At 55.2% G+C, this 22,386-nt stretch overlaps 1 protein-coding gene across 6 annotated transcripts in view; it reads left to right on the forward strand.

The window, feature by feature from the left end:
* Positions 1–22,386, forward strand: part of SOX13 (SRY (sex determining region Y)-box 13) — a 42,240-nt gene that overhangs the window by 14,110 nt on the left and 5,744 nt on the right. For 3 of the 6 annotated variants that reach the window (XM_012726972.1, XM_012726977.1, XM_012726974.1), the window contains exons 2-7: positions 17,090–17,288; positions 18,301–18,424; positions 18,516–18,602; positions 19,696–19,868; positions 20,219–20,287; positions 20,887–21,001. In XM_012726972.1, the coding sequence (XP_012582426.1) occupies positions 17,091–17,288; positions 18,301–18,424; positions 18,516–18,602; positions 19,696–19,868; positions 20,219–20,287; positions 20,887–21,001 (766 nt within the window). In that variant the 5' untranslated portion in view covers position 17,090. Of the gene's footprint in view, positions 1–17,089; positions 17,317–18,300; positions 18,425–18,515; positions 18,603–19,695; positions 19,869–20,218; positions 20,288–20,886; positions 21,002–22,386 lie in introns of all 6 variants that reach the window. The other 3 variants (XM_012726976.1, XM_012726975.1, XM_004685268.2) reach the window with 3 other exon arrangements.

A 22,386-nucleotide genomic window follows, 5' to 3' on the forward strand; every position in this document is an offset into this window, starting at 1 on the left:
GGTGAACAGGCCTCGCTCTCATACTCAAGGCCGCCGTGCTTCGGGTTTCAGTTTTGTCTCTGCAACGGTGTCCTTGCACTGACATCAGAATGGAAACTCACTGTGTTGTTTTTTGGGGGTGCCGGGGCCTGGAAAGATACCGGCTAGGAAAGAAGGGCAGCTGAGATGACCCCGGAGAGCGGGAGCGGGCGGGATGACCACCCTTGTGGAAAGAGTGGCACATAAGTCAAGCAACCCCCTTTCTGCAGAAGCGCTGAGGTGGTGGAATTTATCTCGTGGCCGCAAGATTGGGGCAGGAGATAGCGTCCTGTGGGTGCTGAGTGTGCCGGGGCTCCGAATGTGCCGGCTGTTGTGTGGGGGTCCCTAAAGGCAATGGAGAGGGCTGGAGCAGCACCTGCCGCCACCCCGCCATCAGGCTGGCCTAGAAGCTTCTCCGCGCTCGTCACCAGTTCCCACTCCTGGAAGCAAACCCTTTTCCTCCGTCCACCCCTCATGTAAGTTGACCCCATTGTTCCCTCATTCTCCTCAACTGCGACTACTTTGACCAGAAGTAGTCACCTTAGCGGTTTGTCAAGGTCCGTGTTTCCTGGGGTACCTTGGTGTCAGAGGGCAGGGGAACTTAGCAAAGGAGCCTTTCTGGGCCATGGGTGGTTCCTGGCCCCCTGGATGCACTGAGGGGAGGTGTCACCCACCCAGGCCACCGAGCTGTGGTAGGTGCCATTGTAAGGCGTTGGAGGGCAGATTCTCTGGAAGGATGAGAAGCTTTGGGCCTTTGCAGAGAGCCAGGGCAGAGAATGTGCACGCTGGGGTGGGGGAGAGGGTTGTTGGGCCGTGAGAGCACTGGCCTGGCTTCCAGCCGTGAGGTTGGGACTGTCATCTTATTGTTAGCGGTACACAGCTGATGGCCACTCAGTCCTGGAGTGGGTGACTTGGCCTCTGTTCTCTGGGTGACATCCTCTTCCCAGCTAGCTGAGGGCTCTGGCCGGACTTCATGAAGAATGTACTCGTGATTCCAGTCAGCGTGGTCGGCCCCTTAATGAGGTGGTCCGGCAGCCCACTGCTGGGCTCAGGCCTCCGAGAGCCAGCTGAGTCTTGCTAAGAAGACTATGTGGGTGCCTCAGGTGCCTTCAGGAGCCACCACAGAGAAGCCCCCTCCTCTCCAGGTGTGGAAGGAGACCTGCACTTGGTTGACTATGAGGAGTTGGGGAGTGTTTCAGAGAACATTCCCTCTTTGTCCTGTGAGAAATCCCAATTGAATCTGTTCATTTTCTTTCTGTTCAAAGACATTTTTGCTGCTTTCAGTTCATGCTAACCCTCCTGGTGAGCGAAATGCCTCTCCCTTCCCTGCCAGGGCTGGTGGGCCCCAGGGGATGGGCCCAGGGCAGGTGACCTGGGAGGGGGGCCTGTTCCTTCTCTGTCTCTCTCTGCCCTGACCCACACCATATCCCATATCCCCTTAGATTCTGCTGGGGATCTAAGTGAGTGAATGAAACATATGCCATTTCTCAATGAGTTGGTGAACTTACATGAACAGAGGAATACTAATCCCTAGATGCCTTTTTAAAAGGCAGTCCACCAAGGAAGTGGCCCACATGGCGCAGCAGACCTCTCCTGTCTTACCCACTGCTCCCCTCAGCAGCGAACTTCTTTTAGTCAGCCTGCCTTTTCTGCTCCCCGTCTTTGGTGAATTCTCTTACTCCCCGCACCTCTGGCTTGTACCCCCACTCTTGTATGCATAAATAAATGTCTTAAAAATTAAAAAGTAATAATAAATAAAAGCAGTGGCTTGACATTTTTGAGCAAGTGAGATACTCAGGGATTGGTAAGCTTCACCTAGTCTCCACTCCAGGAAGGCTGGGGACGAGGCCTGGGGAGAGGACCTGACCCTGGTCTCTCTCAGGGAACTTGAGAGAGAACCACGGAGACAGCTGCTTTGTGGAAACAGGGCCTTAAGTTGGTTGGGGCTTCAGGGCTGTTTGAAAAGATTCTGTCTCTAGCGCTTGGGGTAGGAGGCTGGGAGGTAGGTAGAATCAAGACAGACCCAGACTTGAGCTGACTCTGCTTCTGAATGGTGTGATTTCTGGCAAGTACCAGAAATTTCTGCAAACCTCATTTTCTAACGTACAAACTGCTTAGTGAATAATAGCTCCTGCACAAGATTAAACGGATTCAATGCAGTGATGTCTATATGCCCTGCTCAGTGCTGCTCAGTGCAGGCCTTGGGTATAAAAGGCTCCAGTGAGCAGAGCTGACAGTGTGGTTCCTTGCTTGGGGCTGGGGCTTGGGGTTAGTGTGGGCCTGGAGATGCCGGAGCTCTTCTGAGCTTGCCTGGGTGGTGGAAAGCCCCTCCCACAGGCCATGACTGACCTCTGTAGGTTCTGAGTCTGGAAGAGGGAGGACCACATTTCCAGAGTATGGAAAGAGGGGGACAGGCTTTGTCAACTCTGACACCTCCCACAGTATTCTTTCTTCAGATGCAATGTGCACATGCTGTGTGGCCCTGGGCAGTTACCTACCCTCTCTGTGCTTTGGCTTCCTCAGTTGTAAAATGCTACCAAACCAACCTGCCTGTGTGTTGGGAGGATTCAGGTTAAAAAATTACGTGCTACAGCATTATGAAGCTCTGCGAAGCCACTGCAGCACCACTTCCATTCCCCGGCCAGGGAGCTGACCCGCATGGCGCTGCAGACCTCTCCTGACCCGCCCGCTGCTCCCCTCAGCAGTGTACTTCGTCACTCTGCCTGTTCTGTTCCCCATTCTGTCTCTGGTGAAGCCTCTCACCCACCACACCTCGGGTCTGTACTCCAGTTCTGTAAGCATAAATAAATCTTAAAAAAAAATTACGTACGAAGGGTTGAGCTCAGAGTCTGGCAGGTGGGGGTCTTAAGCAGTTTGCTGCTGTTCTTGTTGCTGCGCCATTGAACACTGCAGCCCCAAGTGTCCTGGGAGCTTGGCACAGGAGGAGGGGTGTGGCAGAGGTGGGCTGGGCCTTGGGGCCCCTCTCTGCTGGTGCCGCAGGAAAGGGTACAACTGTTGCCCATACTGTAGCGTTGCTAGGTGTAGCAGAGGGTGTGGTTGAGGGCATGCTGACTACTTTCACCTGTGGCTGCTGTCATCCCTGAACTCGGCTCTCAGGGGATGGCTCTACACCAAGAAGGCAGATTTTTGCAACACCCATGAAATTCACATGCAGTTTTGGGCCCATTTTGAGGCAGGAAACCACCATATTCACAAAGCCCAACTGCTGGAGGATTTTCGTAAGTCACAGTAATAAACAGCCTTTGCCCAACCTTTGGACTCTGGGCGCTCAGCAGCTTCCTGCCTGCTGGAGCCTGGCAGGAAGTGAAGGCTGCACACTCGGTACCCAGCCTCCACCGCGCAGCCGTCCTCAGCATCCTTGAAAAAGTCGTGGCGGTCGGCAAAGCCATGACATATTTGTCTATGTGGCAACCCCCTAGTTTTGGTGCTGGAGTCGGGTGGATATCAGGTGTGCTTCTCCTCCTCCCCTGAGCTTCAGATGCCTTATCTAGCGATGGGCTGCTGGGAATACCTGGGAAGTGCTGAAGTGGTCACTCACTGAATGGCAGGGTCGTTCATTGCCTTTCTGCTGGGCAGCATCTGGAACTTTCTGCCACTTTGGGCTGCAGCCTGGAGCTGGAAATCGGGGTCTTAGCGGCCGTTTTATTCCCATGGCATTAAAGACCTTCGAGTTCGACTTCAAGCTTGACCTCTGGCAGAAGCAGCCAGAGTTTGTTCCACGTGCACATGGGAAAACCGAGGCCGTGGAAGGGTGGGTGGCGTGGCCCGGGCCCCAGCGTGAGTTAAGAGCCTCTATGTCCCTTCCCGTGTGGGGGGCCTTTATTAGTCACAAAGTGTATAAAGTGCTGTGGAGGCCTCCAGGTCCTTTTATGGTGTGTGTTTTGACCCCCCAGTTTACAAATGGGGAGCCTGGGGCTCAGAGAATTAAGGCTTACCCAGGATTCATGCTGATTTTGTGGCACAGCTAGTGCTCAAACTCAGACCTTTTGTCCCCAGATTTAGTTGCTGATTTTCACTATGCACTGAGATGCTCCCTGGTGCCTGTCTACACTCACCTACGCTACAGTGATTTCCCTCCCTGCCAGACTTGGGCAGCCACTAGCTGGGAGGGAGAGGGTTAAATTCTTCCTGAGCAACAGCGGGGTGGGTTTAGCACTAGGAGCCTGCCTCCTGTGACCCCATTATTGACCCCCATCCCCTGGGTCAGGGTGACTGGGAGTGGGGGAAGGGAGTTGCTCTTCTAATGGCCCAATGGGGGCTTAGGGAGGGGGGAGGCAAGGGGCGGGGAGAGGGGCGCTCCTTTCTCTTCCTCATTGGACAAAGATGGACAAAGATGCTGATGGCTTTTTGGGTTCGGAGGAGGTCCCCAGGGGTCCCTGTGGCCGCCTGCCCTCCGTGTGGCCTACAGTGTGGCCTACACTGTGATTCCGAGGCAGCGCTTAGTTACACAGGCTGGGTGCCCGTGACGCGTTCTTGGTTAAGTGGGAACTGGGGCATTTTTACCAGTCAAGGCTCCAGTAATAAAAAAAGGAAACCTCACTTGAGCCTGAGGGCTGGATGGGAATTTGGTCACAGAGGACGAAAGGATGATTGGGGTGGCCCGCAGAAGCCAGTGTCTGTGGAACATTCTGGATGAGCCTCAGTAGAGAGGCCAGTGCTCAGCACCCTCCCTCCCCCCAGCCCTTTGCACTCACCCCTAGACCTTTTCTGCTGCAGTGTTGCCATGGGGCCACTGTCACTGTGTCCTCTGCTCGTCAGGAGGACGCCCAGAGAGGACCCCGAGAGAGGCCCAGCACGTAGGAGAATGTGTCTGAGGTTGTTCAGCAAGCTGGGTGCCGACTGTTCTCGAGCCAGGGGTCAGCCTGTGCTGTCTTTCCAACCACCTCCCTAAGGAGGACGTTGGAGTAGAGGATTTCCAGAAAAGCCAAAGAACCAGCTTGAAGGGAAGGCTGAATCTCTTCTTCGGCTTCCCATCCTCCTCACCTTCACCTTCACCTCCCTGCTGAGGAATCCTAAGTACACCTTGTCTCTGGTGGCAGGTGGAAGCCTTTAATTGTTCCCAGTGGTGGAGGCAGAGCGGGGAAGGCCTTCCAGTGGGGGGTGGGGGTGGCAGACCTGGCACTGTCTGGCTCTGGCCTTTTCTAGACACTTCAATTAGTGGCGTTAATTATGGCTCTGTGTGCATGAGGCTCCCCCACAGGAGCCGCACTGTATGTAGCCTGCTGGTCTCCCCGACGCCTGGTCTGACAGGACCCCTGGTCTGGGGTCTCCAGTCTGCCTGAGAGGCCGTGATTGTGCCCATCTGCAACACTGAACTCCTGTGAAACTGGGCATTACTACAGCAGGTTCACATTCTCCATCTAGGTCTTATTGTGGTAAAATACAGAGAAAACAGTTATCACGAATCATTTTAAAGGTATATATAGTCCAGGGCAGCAAGTACGTGTGGATTGCTGCGTGGCCGAAACAGCCGTCCACCTCCAGGACATGTTGGGGACCCCAGCTGAGACTCCATGCCCTGAAGCAGCCCTGGCTTGCCTCTGGACAATCTGTTCTCTCTCATTCTCTGAACTTTCTCCAAGGACCTCACTGGAAGTGGAATCATGAAGTATTTGTCTTTTTGTGTCTGGGGTAGCGTGATGTTTTCAAGTTCACACAGGTTACAAGCATGTGTCAGAATTTCCTTCCTTTAAGGCGGATAGTTTTCTATTGTGCGTGCGGCATTGTGTAGATCGCGTTCGGTGTATCCTTCATCCTTCCATGGACCCTTCCAAGACCCTGCTGCCCATTACTTTGTGGAACAGCCGAAGTACACTTGCTGGCTCAGGTGGTGGTTCTCTGGCTCCTGTCTCCACATTTCACACCTGCGTCAGCACCTGTCTATAGTAGCCATCGAGCTCTCTTTGTGGTCCTCCATCTTTTTTTTTTTTTATAAAGATGTATTTATTTATGCATACAGAACTGGGGTGCAGGCCAGAGGTGCAGGGGCAGTGAGAGGATTCACCAGAGACAGAGCGGGGAGCAGGACAGGCAGATTGACGAAGTACACTGCTGAGGGGAACAGTGGCCCGGTCAGGAGAGGTCTGCCGTGCCATGTGGTCACCTCCAGGGCAGGGGATCAAACTGGCCATGAAACAGCTATGGCTAGCTTGCAGAGCTGTGTCCTAACTCTGCGCCACCAGGAAGGGCCCGGTCCTCCATCCTTTTAAGGGGAAATCAGTGCCCAGGGACACTTCCCCAGTGCAGGAGTTGACAGGTGCTGGGCCTAAGCTTCCGGCCCCCATCATAGCCTCCTTCTCCAACCTAGATACTTTTCTGCTTTGTCCCCAGCCCGCCCAGGGGCAGGCAAGAGCTTTCTGCTGCCTCCTCCTGTCCCCGGGAGTGGAGGTGTTTGAAGGGTGGATGATGTGTCTGAGGAAGTCTTTAGTAGTATGAAGTTTAAGAAATTGAACTGTTTCGGCCCTTCCTGGTGGTGCAATGGGTTAGATGCAGCACTGCAAGCTAGTGGCAGCCACTTCAGAATGAGTTTGATCCCCGGCCCCGAAGGTGACCCACATGGCACAGCAGACCTCTCCTGACCTGCTCACTGCTCCCCTCAGCAGTTTACTTCCTCAGTCTGCCTGTTCTGCTCCCCACTCTGTCTCTGGTGAAGCCTCTCACCTCCCCTGTGCCTCTGGCTTGTACCCCAGTTCTGTATGTATAAATACATAAATCTTTTTTTAAAAATTGAACTGTTTCAGCCACAGGCATCGGCTAAATTATGGTGCAGTTATAAATTACAGAGCAAAGTTATGTTCAAACTTAACACATGGTTTATAAAGCATTATTTATTTATTTTGTAAAGATTTATTTATTTATGCATACAGAACTTGGGGTACAAGTCAGAGGTGCAGAGGTGGTGAGAGGCTTCACCAGAAAGAGTAGGGAGCAGAACAGGCAGATCCACTGAAATTCATGCTGAGGGGAGCAGCCGACGGGTCAGGACAGGTCTGCCACACCATGTGTGTCACCTCCGGGGGGGTGGGGGGGGGGGGGGGTGGGGATGGAACTTATGCTGAAAGTGGCTGTGGCTAGCTTGCAGTGCTGCATCCTTACCGGTTGCACCACCAGGGAGGGCTGGTATTCTTAAAAAAAAAAAAATAAAAAAAGATTTACTTATGCATACAGCTGGGATACATGTCAGAGGTGGGATGGGTGGGTGATGAGAGGAGTCACCAGAGACAGAGTGGGGAGCAGAACAGATCCACAAAGTACACTGCTGAGGGGAGCAGCGGGTGGGTCAGGAGAGGTCTGCCGCGCCATGTGGTCACCCTGGGGCCGGGGATCGAACTTGCACTGAAGCGGCTGCGGCTACTCCCTGAACACAAATGACCTCTGTGCCTCAACCTCTTCATCCGTAAAATGCAAATCTTATATCTATGCCAGACGATTATTGTGAAGACTAAATAGATTAACTTATGTAAAAATGACTACTGGGCATGTGGTCAACGCTCAGTAAGTTACCGACAGCAAGAGGGGCCTTTAGTTGACACACCACTGTGACGCTCATTTGTGGGGGACCCCAGTCACCTCATCCGATTGCCCCATGAGTCCCATCTAACTGTTGGGCCCATCACTCGGTGAATATTTTAAATGTCACCATTAGTATTTTATTATTAACATTATTATTAACATCCGGGTGTCGAGACGGGGAATCGTCAGTCCTACCCCTTGGCCTGTCCTGGTCCTGGAAGGTGGGGTCCCAGGCAGACTTGGGCACAGGCTGATTGCTTTGGGGGGTTGTTTGATAATCATTTCAGATAGAATCAGAATCTAACTATGATACTGCTCCCTCCCACCGCTTGCTCCCCAGCACTTTTGAGAAAGAGCCAGAGCTAAGAAAAAACAACCACCCATAAATAAAGGGGACCATGAAATAACAAAAAAGAAAAAAGAAATCTTGCTTTTGCGGCAGGCTTGGCTGCCGATGGGGTAGATAATGGGAGAGGAAACACGGCCTTTGCAGAAAAAAAGAACGGAACACTTTGTTCGCTGGAAGAATGAATGTTGCTTGAGCAAGAGCTGCTAAATTGGGGTTTCCGATGCACGAGCTTGTCTTGGGGGAGATGGTGGTGATTAGGCTCCCAGCCATGGTGGTGTCCCATCCAGAACCCAGCGGTCGGGGGAGGGGCGACAGGGAACAGCAGACCTGAGCCACTGTGCAAGGTGAGGCCCGTGCACCCCAGCCCAGCGCAGCCCAGCCCCCGGGCCCTGGCCAAGGTGAGGCCCGTGCACCCCAGGCCCTGGCCAAGGTGAGGCCTGTGCACCCCAGGCCCTGGCCAAGGTGAGGCCCTTGCACCCCAGCCCAACCCAGCCTAGCCCAGCCCAGCCCAGCCCCCAGGCCCTGGCCAACGTGAGGCCCGTGCACCCCAGCCCAGCCCAGCCCAGCCCCCCGGGCCCTGGCCGCAGTACCACAGTCTGTGTCCCCTTGCTGTTTCCCCAGTCTGTTCTAGCTGCTGAGCATCTCGAATTATCTGGAAGTCCCCAGGCTTCTCTCAAGGTGGGAAGCCTCGGGAGGCATGTCCTGGGGCCCAGAGGCTGAGGCCAGAGTGTGCTGAAGACTGGCAAGTGGGTCATCTGGGCTCAAGGCTGTGGCTACCACCACCAGGCTTTCCTGGTGATGCCACCTACCAGCTCCTGGCTCGCTCTTGTACTTTCCCATCTGATCGCTGATCTGAATCCTAGGCCCCTGTAGTGGCAACTGAGGCAGGAGAAGGGAGAGGAATAAGATGCCTTTTCTGAGTCCCCAGGGAGCCCAGGGTGTAGCCCACTTTGAGAGGAGGGACACCAGGGACTCAAGGATGTGTGGAGGCTGGTAATGACCATGCCTTGAAGAGGGACCCCAGAGGGCCCTCCCTGGTGATACAGGGGGTTGGAGTGTAGCGCTGTGAAGATATCCACAGCCACTGTAGCACGAGTTCGATCCCCGGCCACGGAGGGAGCTGACCCACATGGTACAGCAGACCTCTCCTGTCCTGCCCGCTGCTCCCCGCAGCAGTGTGTTTTAGTCTCCCTGTTCTGCTCCCCACTCTGTCTCTGGGGAATCCTCTCACCCCCCACACCTCTAGCCTGTAACCCAGTTATTTATGTATGCATAAATAAAAAATAAGTATTGAAAAAAACAGAACCCCAGAAACCATGATGGTTTGTGGCTGAGTGCTCTGGCTGGCAGGGCTCCCTGGAAGCCCATTCGTTCGTTCATTCATTCATTCAACCACAGCAACAATACCAAGTGGCAGCCTGCCCTGTACCAGGCTCCATGCTGAATAATCCCATACAAATAGTTCTCACACCATGAGACCTTGATGCCCTCAGCCCCCCGTCTCCTAAAGAATCTGAGGCGCAAAGTGCTCCATCCTTGAGCACTCCTTGGGCTCCTTCTGGAGGAGATGGAACTGGGGGCTCCACCCTCCAGCTTATTTGCGCTGGGGTTACTCTCTGAGCTGTTCAGCGGGGCTGTGCCCCATTTACCCTGCCAGCCACACTCGTGGGTGTCTTCTTGGTCAAGTAGTTGCCCATCTGTGTGGCTGGGAAGAGGGTGCTGGGGTTTGGGGCCCCACATGGCACAGGCCCACCGGCGTTGCTTGTTGCCAAGCCACTCCAGCGCTGGCAGCAAGAATGCCTGGCGAAGGTGACACTTCTACCTGCGTGGGAAACAGCCGTTTCAGGCTCTTCCCACTGGTCCTTTCCCCTCTGTGGTGTCCACACTCCAGCCCCTCCCGGGGTCAGCGGGGGGCGGCAGGGGTCTGCAGGAGTTAACAGAGCAACACTTCACTCTCCTGCTCCAGAGGAAATGAGGGCGCTCATGGGTTCTGCAGAGCTTTTGTGTCATCGGCAGGGAAGGGAAGGCGTGACAGCTCAGCCAGATAAGTAGGGGTGCGAGTGAGTGTCGGGGTGTCCTGGGCAAATCCAGGTCCGTGTCCAGCTACGTGGGGCCTCTTGCTTCCACTGCTCTATGGGACGGAAGAGACACATCCCTCCTGCAGTAGGTCTCTCCCATCTCCTTTCTAGAATCTTCTGTAGCCGATCTTTAATCATAGGCGATCTTTTAATAAAAGAAACTGGTTTTAGAATCTCCTCTTTATATGGGAAGAAAGTCAGCTTTTGAGAGGTTGAATCTTTCCCCCCAGGCTCCCAAGTCTGTCCTTATATTTGTTTTGCCTAACTTTTCCTTTGCCCATGTCTCGAGGTGAAAACAACTCGAATCCTGTCAGCAGTGAAGACAGGGGTAGATCTATCTTTGCCGGACCGGATCCTCTTATCTGGGTTGGAGGGAGGACTGCCAGGGCATAACTGGCAGATGACAAGATGTGAGTTTGGGCATTGGGAGGCCTGGGTGCAGATGTCACCTCCTCTGGGCCTTGGCGAGGCTGAGGAAATAAGTTGAGAGCACTCTCACGGAAGTGCTCTGTCCAACTGCCTCCCTTTCCTTTGCTGAGAGTTCAGGGCTGCCCCCAGGGAAGGCCTGGGATTAGGCCATCCGCCCACTGTACTATCTCAGCTGTGAGCTGGCCGGGCACTGGGAGACAAGGACACAGCCCCCTGCTTGCTGAGGGGGTGGGGGAAGCTGGACACAAGACTAGGACCTGAGCAGAAGGGTCCAGGGATGCTATGACCTTGCCTTGGCTTTGTCCAGGCCCGGGGACACACACATCCTGTGGGGAACCTGGACAGCGCGGCCATGCTGTCCCTCTGGCCCCTCGCCAGCGCTCCTCCTGGACTCAGGTGTCTCCACAACTGATGGCCAGAAGGGGCCGTAAATGGGAAGAAGCAGCTGCAGTCTCTTAGTCTTCTTCTGAGCCTCAGGCCCTTGCACTGGGGGTCAGCTCTGCTGTGGGGCAGGGTGAGGTGGGGGGCGCTTCCTGCCCTCACGGGCAGCAAGAGAGGAGACCTGTGTTTGCCAAGGCCCTGTCTGGCTTGTGTTGGCTGCCCTATCAGGCGGTGACCGCCTTGGCCGGCCCGGATCAGCCCAGGGTAGGGGGCTGGGCAGTGGCCCCCTCCTAACTCGGCTGCACCAGACCTGGCTGTATGACTTGGATCTGATATGCCCAGGGCAGAGGGGGTGAGGGGCCTCTCAGGAAAGCTTTGTCCCAACCAAGCCCGCAGCGGGCCCAGCTCCCAGCTCTGAGTAAACATCAGAGATAGGATCGGGCGTAGCCAGGAAGGGTGGCAGGGTGCGGCCTGGGAGAAGAATGGCAGGATGTGGCACCAGGGCACCATTCTGGGCACCCACGCCTCGGGCTATTGTTAAGGCTGCCTGAGGCTCTCAGGCCTCAAGGGGCTTTGAGAGGAAGTGACGTTTCCCTGGGACTGGGCCCTGCACGTGGACGTCCCCTGGCAGCGCCCCTCGGTACCATCCACCCAGGGCCGGCCTGGGAGCAGGGGAAGCCTGCAGGAGGGTTTGGAGTGTGCCCCGGGAAGGGTGGTCCTCGGTCCTCTGGAGGGTCTGCCTGTCAGACCATGCTGTTGTCTTCCTGTGCCCGGAGTCTGAGTCACTCGTCATGCTCTGATGACTGGAATTTATCTCTGTCTTTATCTGCATCTTGATATTGGAGGTGGGGGCAGTTGCCTGGAGGAGGAAGGACTGAGCATGAAAACTCCTTTGATACCAATCCAGTGGATGGGAGGGTCCTTGGCTGGTTGGGAGAGGAGGTGGCTGGTGATTGGCTTGGGGTGGAAGGGGAACTGTGTCTGGGGGACTGAGGGGTCGGGGAGGGCCTGCTGTGGGAGGAGGCAGGCACAGGTGATTGACATCTGTTTGCGTAGTGGACTGAGATGCTCAGGTGGGCAGGTGCTTCTCTATGCCAGTTCCTTGGCACTGGAATCGGCCTGGCCTTGCGGGCTGTCATCAAGGGTGAGTGTGGCTGGAGCCTTCTCCTCCAGGGCCTTCACCTTGTCCCAGAGCTCAGGTGAGGTCCAAGTGGGATGGCGTGAGCAGGTCTGTGTGTGTGTGTGGGGGGGAGGGGGGCGGACAGTGGAGGGTTTCCAAGAAGGGACAGGAGGTCAAGGCAGGGATGCCAAAACTGGCCACCTACACTTCTGGCTTCAGTTTCTCCACTTAAAAAATGAACTGGGCTGGGTGACGGGGAGGGGCTTACATAGGAGCACTTCCACTATGAGGTGAGGGGGGAGGCTGATGTGAGGAGGAGGCTGACCGCAGCATCTTGTGGCCTCTGACCAGGTCTCGGGGAAGAATGGGAGAACCCTAATAATTCATATCTCCCGTAAGGCTTCTGGGCCTCAGGGGAAAGGGGAAGTTGTGACCCTTGAAGTGTCCAAGGTACCACATGGAAAAAGGAGCAAGGGAAATGGAAGGTTTGTTTTAGTCTGTGAAAAAGAAGACTTAAGATGAAGGTTCCAGCAAGGTCTTTAAAGGTGTGGAAGATGCTTCTACTGTCCTAAGGTATAAACAAAGGAAATGGAATCCTTGGTGTTGGGGGGTGGGTTAGGCCATTCATAGGAAAGGGCTAGATCAGGAGGAGTCCTGGGGAGGATGCTGGGTGAGAGGTGAGGGAGAGTGGACACGCGCCTTGGGGGTGGGGGGCTCTGATGAGGTGGTAATGGCAGCCTCGCATTAGGCCTGCCCAGTGTGCTTTGCTGATGAGCTTGATCACGCTCTGAAAGCAGTGCGGCTGTTACATGAGCACCTACTATGCTCCAGGACTTGTGCTGTGCTGGGGGGCGGGATGAGCAAAAGCTCCCGCTGTTTCCACAGGGGAGGGCTGGGTGGTTCCCAGGCTACTACTGAGTGAATTAGAAGTGGAGGAAGCATGTGAGGGAGGGTGTCATTACCACCTGTGGTAAGTGCTTTGAAGGCCAAGCTCTGGCCACGAGAATGGATGGGAGGGGGGAGGGGGTGTTAGAAGAAGGCTCCTCTCCGCCCTGTAGGGCCACCTATATTATGTAATCTTCACAGCAAGACATGGGTTAGCATACCCATTATGTGCCTGAGGCTCAGGGGTATCCAGCCTGCAAAGGTCACAAGAAGGTCCCAAGAGTCAGCCAGTGTCAGGGGTTAGCACAGGGTGTGAGTGCCCTGACCTGTCCCACTGAACACGCCCACCCCCTAGTGCCCCTGTTTTACAGACAGAGCCTCTTCCCAAAGGGGGGGACCCAGGGAGGAACTTCTCAGGCCTGAGCTGTGGCTTCTCCATCATCAAATGGGCTCAGGGCGGATGAAGCAGAACAGGACAGACGCGCAGTGGGCAGGGGAGGCCTGGCTCTAGGCCGTGGGCAGGGGAGGCCTGGCTCTGGGCCATGGGTCTGGCTACCTGGCCACACCACACTCTTGTCACCACCACGCAGTTTTGGTATCAGGTGTGGGGCCTGAAGCCAGGGGGAGCGGGGGCACCAGGAGGCAGCCTCCCTCCCCAGTGCAAAGGCAAACCCAGGCTCCCCTGGGCGACCTCTTGGGGGTTCAGTACAGTTAGAAAAGGCCATCACAGGTGAAGGAGCCCAGTGGGACAGAAACACCAGGAGCTACACACTTGTTTTTATCTTCTTAGTCAAAGTTGAGTTTTGTACAGGCATTGCTTTCTCCTACGAACCAACTCCGTGCTTCACAGGACTTTTTCTAGTAGCTCCTTCTAGAAGTGTGAAAAGAAACAGGCGAAATTAATTTGAATGTATTTGATTTAACTGAATGTGTGCAAAGGCAGACAGTTTCAGCATGTGGTCAGTAACCAATGACTAGGAGCAAGTGGGACATTTCCTTTTAGGGCCACTGGAGGCCAGGGGCCCAGGCTGGGCAGCACAGTCCAGGTCAGAGATCTCATCACTGCCTCCCCTCGCTCGGGGCTGGGCGGCCAGCAAGTCACCTGGAGAAGTGGCCCCCCTGTCCACCTATGCTTCTGGCCGTGCCTCCGCTTTGGGCCTCTGGGCTGCCTGGGGATGGAAGGCGTTGAGGTGGGAGCTGGGAGGCCATGGAGTGGGGACAGAATGGAGGCGAAAACCCCCAGGACGGCGTCCAGGGCTGGAGGAGGCGAGCGGGCCCGACCGGGGGCCCGCCCACGCCCACGCGGGGCGGCAGCGGGTGTGGGGCGCGGTGGCACAGAGCCGGCGGGGATCAGAAGCCCGTAGCCCGCATTGTTCGCCTGTCACACTTCCTTTGGCTTTATTGCCTTTGTCCAACACCCTATTGTCTGGCTTCCTTTTGTCCCCCCTTCAGCGATGCTGCCTTTTATTTTCCAGCCAGCCTGGTTGTTTTCGTTTCTTTTGTCTGAAGTTCCTGAGAGGAAGGTTTTATTTTCAGCGGTTTGATTAATTCACAGCTTGAGCCCGGGGTTTGTTTGTTATGTAATTGGTGCCCTCAGCTTCAGGATAATGCCCCCTCCCCAAATCCCCCTCCCCCACGGCCCCCCTGCTCGGGCCGGCTCTGCACCCCGCCCTGTGCCCGGATGGGCTGGGCCGAGCTGCCTGCTTCCTGGAGGTTTTCCAGGTCCCTGGACGGTGGGGGGGAGACCGGGAGCCAGACAGCCCCCAGCCAGCGGGGCCTGGGTCTTCTCGGCTCACTGCCCCTCACCCTGCGCTGCCCAGTCCAGGCTTCCAGGCCATTCCAGGCATTTTGAAAGTGACAGGAGAGTCTGGTGTGGTCCGATCTGTGGGATGGTATCTCATTCAGCTGTGCAGCTCTTCAGGGTATTTAATGTACATGATGAACTCCTATAGTAGACCCATCTCTGGCCATGCATTGTTCTTACAAAAGGTTTATTGTGCAGGCTTGGTGCTGTAGACCAATATTCACTTGTACCATGCATTTAAGATATGCTTCACTATATCTCTTTATTGGCTTCCACCTCCCCCAGTTTAATGCCATATAAAAAACTTTTATTTTGGGCCCTCCCTGGTTGTGCAGTGGGTTGAAGCACAGCACTACGAAGCTAAAGCAACTTCAGCATGAATTCGATCACCGCCCTGGAAGTGACCCACATGGTGCCGCAGACCTCTCCTGACCCGCCCGCTGCTCCCCTCAGCAGTGTACTTCATCGATCTGCCTGTTCTGCTCCCCACTCTGCCCCTGCACCTCTGGCCTGTACCCCAGTTCTGAATGCATAAATAAGTCTTTTAGGAAAAAAAGATTATTTTTGTTTAATCATTTACTCTTGTTAAAAACTTAAAAGAAATTATTTATATTTATGCATACAGAACTGGGGTACAGGATACAGGCCAGAAGTGCAAGGGCAGTGAGAGGATTCAGCAGAGACAGAGTGGGGAGCAGAACAGGCAGATTGACAAATACACACACTGCTGAGGGGAGCAGCTGGCCAGTGCTGTGGGGAGCACAGGCGAGACAGGAGAGGTCTGCTGCTGTGCCATGTGGGTCACCTGCATGGCAGGGATCGAACTTGGTGCTAAGCGGCTGTTACTAGCTCCCAGAGCTGTGATTTAACCCACTGCGCCACCAGGGAGGGCCTTGTTAAAAACTTTTAAGAACATTTTTTTAGCAAATCTCGTTAAGAAGATCACCATACTGCCACCTCCAGACATTTCATGGTTCACCCCTGACTTCGCCTCTCCAACAAGCCTCAGGCTTAAAGACTCCACGTGGCCCTCACTAGGGCCACACACTGTTTTAAACTCGAGGCCTCCACAGTCTCCTGCGTGTCCATTTTACAGATGAGGAAGCTGAGGACTGGGAGGTTAATAAAAAAAAGCCTGCTCATGGTCACGCAGTGGTTCTTGGGGGAGCCGCGCCAGGACCTACCTCTACCTTGGTGACTCTGCAGGTTGAGCAAGAGAGCCCTGGGCCTCTGCCCCTCCGGCCTCAGCGTGCATGGCTAATCCAAGCACAAACCAGGGGTACGCTGCTTCTCGGGGAGTTGTGGGGTCGCAGGCGGGCAGGTGGGAGCCCTGGAAGCAGAGTCTACTTCAGCCAGGATTTGCAAATAAATGTCTGATGCTTTCCGGAAGGCCACCCATCTCCCTGCTTGTGGTTTATTTCCCCACGTTTGGCAGACTGATGGGAAACGAAAGAAAGACTTCATGTTAGTCTCTAAGAAGACCTAAAAGAATGAGTGTTTTACGTGTACAGTGTTGGGATGTGCAGGGAGTGGTGAGGACTCAGGCAGCGTCCTGTGTTTATTTATTTTTGTTGTTGCTGAGTAATATTCCATTTTTGTTTAATCATTTACTCTTGTTAAAAACTTTAAAAAAATTATTTATACTTTTAATTCAGTCATTGTACCCCCGTGTTTATTGCTGCTTTATTTACAATAGGAAAGACATGGAATCAACCCAAATGCCCAAAAGTAGATGACTGGATTAAAAAGATGTGGTGCATATACACGTTGGAATATTACTCAACAATCAAAAAGATAAACACATGCCTTTTGCAGCCACATGGATGGAGCTGGAAGGGATCATGCTTAGTGAGATAAGCCAGAAAGAGAAAGAAAAATACGGGATGGTTTCACTCATAGCAGGAGTATAAAGGACCAGGGGGAAAATAATAACAATGAACAGCTATATACCAGAGACATTTTAAGGAGGTGGAGTGGGGAATGGGATCAAAAATGGGGGGAGGGAAGTGCTCTGGACAATGGTGATGGCACATGGGTGAGTTGGTGGTGGGAAGCCCACGGGGATTACAGATAAGATGGGAAAAGGCACAACATGATTTAAAAATAAACTATTATAGATATAAAAAAAGGCCTCCCTGGTGGCATAGGGGTTGCGTCTCAGTGCCAGCCACTGCAGCACGAATTTGAACCCTGGCCAGGGAGCTGACCCACATGACGTAGCAGACCTCTCCTGATCCACCCGCTGCTCTCCCCAGCAATGTATTTCAGTCAACCTGCCTATTCTGCTCCCCATTCTGTCTCTGGTGAATCGTTTCAGCCTTCAACACCACTATCTTGCATCCCAGTTCTGTATGCATAAATAAATAAACCTTAAAAAAAAAGGGAAAATACATTTTGAGTGCATGTGCCTGTTTGGACTGGGGAGAGGGGCAGGAAGTATGGGGTCACCCCACTGGCCCTCAGGATTCATTTGTCTGCTCCTCTGCCCTCAGGATGTCCATGAGGAGTCCCGGATCTGCCCAGCTGGCCCTGGATGGCGCTGGCACCATGGTGAACTGCACTGTCAAGTCAGAGGGGAAGAAAGAACTCTGCCATGAGGCCCCCCAGGGAGCAACCGCCACAGCTGAACCCCAGCCTGGAGACTCAGCCCGGGCCCCCCAGGATGGTGCAGATCCCCAGGCTCCAGCTCAGGTGCCCAGCACTTTCCCAGGGGTTCTGGGTCAGTGTCCCCCGCTGGTCTCTGTAGCCCACACCCAGGGACTCTATGGGCACCCAACCCCCAGCTGGGCAGTGGGGGAGGCAGAGCCTGAATCTCTGAGGCAGGACTCGAGTGAGTGGAGAGGGCCTGCCAGGGGCGGCCTGGGGGACACCCGGCCATCCTTCTACGCGCACTCACTTGATGTTAGCGCTCTCCGGCTGCGCCCTAGTCCTTAGGATGACTGAGGACGAGTTGGAAGGGTAGGGTCAGCAGTTCAGAGATTGACTAAAGGTCACTACCAGCTTTTCCATAGGATTGGAGGGAAGCAGGCTACTTATCCCAGCCGGAGTTGGACCGTTGTTAAAGGCCATTCCCCAACTCCCTAAAGCGAGGAAGCCGTCAGGGTCCTAGCGGTTCCTCAGAACGCTGCAATTCTGTGCAGAGATACCAGAAGGAAACATCATTTACAACCCCAAGGAGGGGAGTTTCAGGCCTCTGAGGCAGGAGCCAGCCTGGGGAATACGGGAGGGATTTACGGACGGGGGTGGATCCTGGCGGATTCAGGGTCGATGCCAGGCCTTCCGGAGTGGAGAGGACTTAGACAGAAGAGGGTGCCGGGTCTTAGCAGAGGGGTGGGGGGGGGTGCTGGGCAGAACTGGTCTTGCTACCCCTGCAGTGCCAGCCTCACCACACGCATCCACGCCCTTCACCCCAGCTGCAGCCCCAGGACAGGGTGGGGGTTAGGAAGTCCCCTCTTGGAAGACACAAGCCAGGTGCAGGGAGCTTGAGGTTCTTGTGGATCAAGCACCTGGTGAATCCCCAAGCTTGGGCTGGAACCCAGATTCTCAAACTTGGTCCTTTCAGTCTGTTCAGCAAAGTCAGAGCAAAGGTGGGGAGGGTTGGTCCTGGGGGTGGACCCTGGGATTTCCTCAGGGGATGCCTGTCTTAGGATATTTGGCCTGTCCTACAGCCAGCCCCCTTCTTGGGGGTGACAGTGACATTCAGTGTGTCTTGCAGGACTGCAGTTCTCCAGAGAGCAGGGGCTCCCCAGAACCCAGGAGACCGGGAGGCTCTGAGGTGGCCTCTGGAAGCCAGGAGAAGCTGGACTTCAACCAAAATTTGAAGGCAGGTAAGCTCTGTCCCCAGCAGAGGCAGACGCTGTGTGAGGCTTGGGCCAGTGAGGGCTGGGGACAGCTGCCAGAGCTCTTTGTATCTTCCAGTTGTACCTGCTATCGAGAAGCTGCTGTCCAGTGACTGGAAGGAGAGGTTTCTGGGAAGGAGCTCTGTGGAAACCAAAGATGTCAAAGGTGAAGGCTGTGTGAACCCTTCCCTTCTCCAGGCCTGGCCATGCCCCCAGGGTCTGGGGGGCAATTTTGGGGGCTCTCGCTGCCCTCATTTCTCACCTGCACTACTCTAGCTCCTGCCTATCTGGAGGTCAGCACCACTTCTCGCCCGGGGGCCTGTCTCAACCCCATGCAGGCAAGGCCTGGCAGGAATCACATGCCAGGATCTGGGTTTGGGCTCTCACGAGGGACCCACAACCTTGGGTAGGTCATGGCCATTTTCCAGCTCTAACTTCTAGTTATCTTATAGATGAGCCTAACGTGACCCCAGTCTTCACTGCTGATGCTAATTCTAGGCCACTGGGCCTCACTAAGTGAGCGGAAGTGGTTATTCAAGGGCTGCTGCTTAGACGCATTAGGGTGTTCATTCCTCAGCAAGGCTGAATCACAGCCACAGAGGGACCTGCAAACTGCAGGCGCCCAGGCCGACCCACCAGCCCAGTGAGAACCCCAGTGGCTGGGGGCCTGGGTGTTTGTATTTTTCAAAGGCAACTTGGGGGACCCTGTGCAATGGCTGCAGCCAGCACTTAGGTCACTGTGGTGTCCGATCTCTGCTAAGTGCAAGGACAGGGGTACACTGATGTTTGCTGGGGGAGGACCACGCGCCAGGTTCTGGACTAAGAGCTTTGCACTCATTATCTTTCGTCCTCATGATAGCCCTGTGGTGTGATGGTTCTTGGGTTTACTTATATCCTGGAAAAATGAAAGTGCAGAGATGTTGGTAATTTGTCTAACAACTCGTAGGTATATAGAGTTGAGGTTTGAATCCAGGTGTGTCCTGTGGGGTGGCCTGGGCCCAGAGGCCAGGGGCAGGCTGAGACCGAGACCCTCCCCCCTCCCCTCCACAGCATTGGTAGGGCCTGGAGTCAGTGACCAGTGGTGGAAATTTCTAGGGCCAGCTAGTGGTCAGGTAGCAAGATCCCTGCAGGGGTCTTGTCTCGACTGTCCCAGCCTGACAGGCCTGGGTTGGAGCAGAGTCTCAGGAAGTGTCCCATGGCTAGTGTTGCCTGGATAGATGAACCAAAATTCTCAGTGTGACTGTTTCCCTATGGAGCAGGGACCCAGGAGAGCCTGGCAGAAAAGGAGCTCCAGCTTCTGGTCATGATCCACCAACTGTCCACCCTGCGGGACCAGCTCCTCACGGCCCACTCGGAGCAGAAGAACATGGCCGCCATGCTCTTTGAGAAGCAGCAGCAGCAGATGGAACTGGCCCGGCAGCAGCAAGAGCAGGTGGGCCGGGCTTCCTTCCAGGGAGGCGTCTGTCAGGCATTGAGGGAAGCATTTGTGTTGGGCCAACCCGCTGCAGCGGGTCCCACCTCTGGCTGTTGGGAAGCCCTGGCGGAGGGATGTGGTGTCAGGGGTATGAGGGGCTCTGAGTAAGAGCAGTTGGCTACCCCCTTCTCATGCGCCACCCCTGGTTTCTGAGGGGAGGATGAGCTCCCCACAAAAGGAGAATCAATTCTGAGGATGGTCTTGTTTGCTGTCTCTCCTCTGTGGTTTGCACTAGTCGGGGAGACTTTTGGGGAGGTGGGGACCTGGGCCTACTGTCCTGGCTCACTTTGGCTACTCTTTTCTGCCAGATTGCGAAGCAGCAGCAGCAGCTGATTCAGCAGCAGCATAAGATCAACCTCCTTCAGCAGCAGATACAGGTACAAAGAGGGCCAAGCTGGGCCAGGGAGTGGCAGGAAGTTCAGGGGTGCCAGCCTGGAGCGGGGGAGGGCTGGCCCAGTGGCTCAGGCAGAACCCCAGGTTCTGTGGCTCATTTCTGCTGTAGTCCCCTCTTTCTTCTTCCATGTTTTTTTTTTTAAGATTTATTTGTGCATACAGAACTGGGGTACAGGCCAGAGTTGAAAGTGGGGGGGTGAGAGGATTCACCAGAGACAGAGTGGGGAGCAGAACAGGCAGATCGACGAAGTACACTGCTGAGGGGAGCAGCGGGCGGGTCAGGAGAGGTCTGCTGTGCCATGTGGGTCACCTCTGGGGCAGGCGGGGATCGAACTCATGTGGAAGTGGCTTTCGATTCTTAGTGCTGCACTTCAACCCGCTGCTCCACCAGGGAGGGGCCCTTCCCTGTTTAAGGGAGGGACCAGTATAGCTTTCTTCTCAGTGAGGCCCCGTGGAGGTGGCAGGGACCTTTTGAAGACTGTCTCTGCCCCGGGCCCTGGGCTTCCCTCTCTGCCCAGGAGTGGCCACAGCTGGGTAGCTGTTTGGGCCGCCACGGACTCACACAGCGTCTCTCTGCCCTCAGCAGGTCAACATGCCTTACGTCATGATCCCGGCCTTCCCCCCCAGCCACCAGCCTCTGCCTGTCCCCCCTGACTCCCAGCTGGCTCTGCCCATTCAGCCCATCCCCTGCAAACCAGGTGAGTGGGGGGCAGGTGCTGCTGCTGAGCTGGCCTGCGGTTAGGAAGGGAAGAGCCGGGAACCCCCCTCCGTAATGGCAGAGGGTCTTCCTGGGTCCCGCCCAGTGGAAGAGCAGTCTGGTCTTAGTCCACTGGGAGAAGGGAAAAACAGCATGTTGGGAACCCCGAAACATGCTTTCCAGATATAAGCAGATGTGGCCAGCCACTTCTGGCACATGGACTGTGCTGAAATACTTTTCTCTTAAAATCTGTTTTGTTGTTTTTGGTTCCTTTCTTGGGGTTCTGTACCAGAATATTGATGTCTAGAACATTACCTATGCTGGGTGCATCTCCCCAGCCTGCGCCTCCCTCCTGCTCAGACCGGGCTACCCTGCCCTCACACCCTCCCCAGGCAGCACCAGTGTCAGGGGGCACCCGAGGCATTAGGACGTGGGCACACTTGGAACTCAAAGGAAGGACAGTCTGGGGAGGGAAGGGGGTACCAATAATGGGGTGTCCGGGGAGAGATCTCTTGAGGAAGTGGCGCTTGATGGGTCCTGGGTGCTTGTGAAGAGGGATGCTGGGGGCTGGCGGAGACCCTGGACCCCGAGGCAGGGAGTTGCAAGGGGGTGCTGGAGTTGAGGGGAACACAGGATGGGTTGTGGGAACTGGCTGGGGAAGGCAGATAGGCCAGGTGGCCTTGGGTGAGCTTGACTGTTCAGTAGAGCACGTGTTGAAACTCGTGTGTCTGACAGACCCAGGAGGGGTTGGGGGAGGCGCTGTTGAGGGACTCTGGTGACAGGGTGTCTGGTGGGACAGAGCCAGAGCCAGAATTTAGGCCAAGGTCACCGATCCCCTGGGAAAGATGGCAGAAGCAGGGCAGGGCGCTGCCATCTTGATCCAGGCGAGGACAGTTGTCAGCTGACCTCCGCTCGTCCACTGTGCCACTGGAGAGAAAAGGCAAGAGGACCCACTGGCTGAGTCCCTGTGGGTCCCACGAAGGCCGGGGGCCACAGGCAATGTTCCCGTGTCTGCCCCACTTGGCACTCTGCAATCCGGGGTGGCGAAGGGGCACATGAGGGCCTGAGAAAACCAGCCACTACTTAGAAGGACCTTTGTGGGGCAGGGACTGGAAAGGGGAGGTCTATCTTGTGGACGAGGGAGGCAGGACATACACTGTGGAAGACCTGGACTGGCCCGGCTGCTACTGACTGTTCCAGAACTCTAGCAAGCAGGGGCCCACACCAGGTGCACCTCCCCAAAGCTGCGTAAATAGTGCCTGTCCCTGAGTCCACCGTGCCCACCCTCCAGCGCTGCCTGCCCACACAGCAGACATAGCTCGCCACACACGCACACACACACACACACACACACACACACACACACACCCGGAACACGCTTCTCCA

Source organism: Condylura cristata, unplaced genomic scaffold (genome assembly GCF_000260355.1).
Source record: "Condylura cristata isolate star-nosed mole 26May11 unplaced genomic scaffold, ConCri1.0 scaffold00018, whole genome shotgun sequence".
In the NCBI taxonomy this organism is placed as follows: domain Eukaryota; kingdom Metazoa; phylum Chordata; class Mammalia; order Eulipotyphla; family Talpidae; genus Condylura; species Condylura cristata.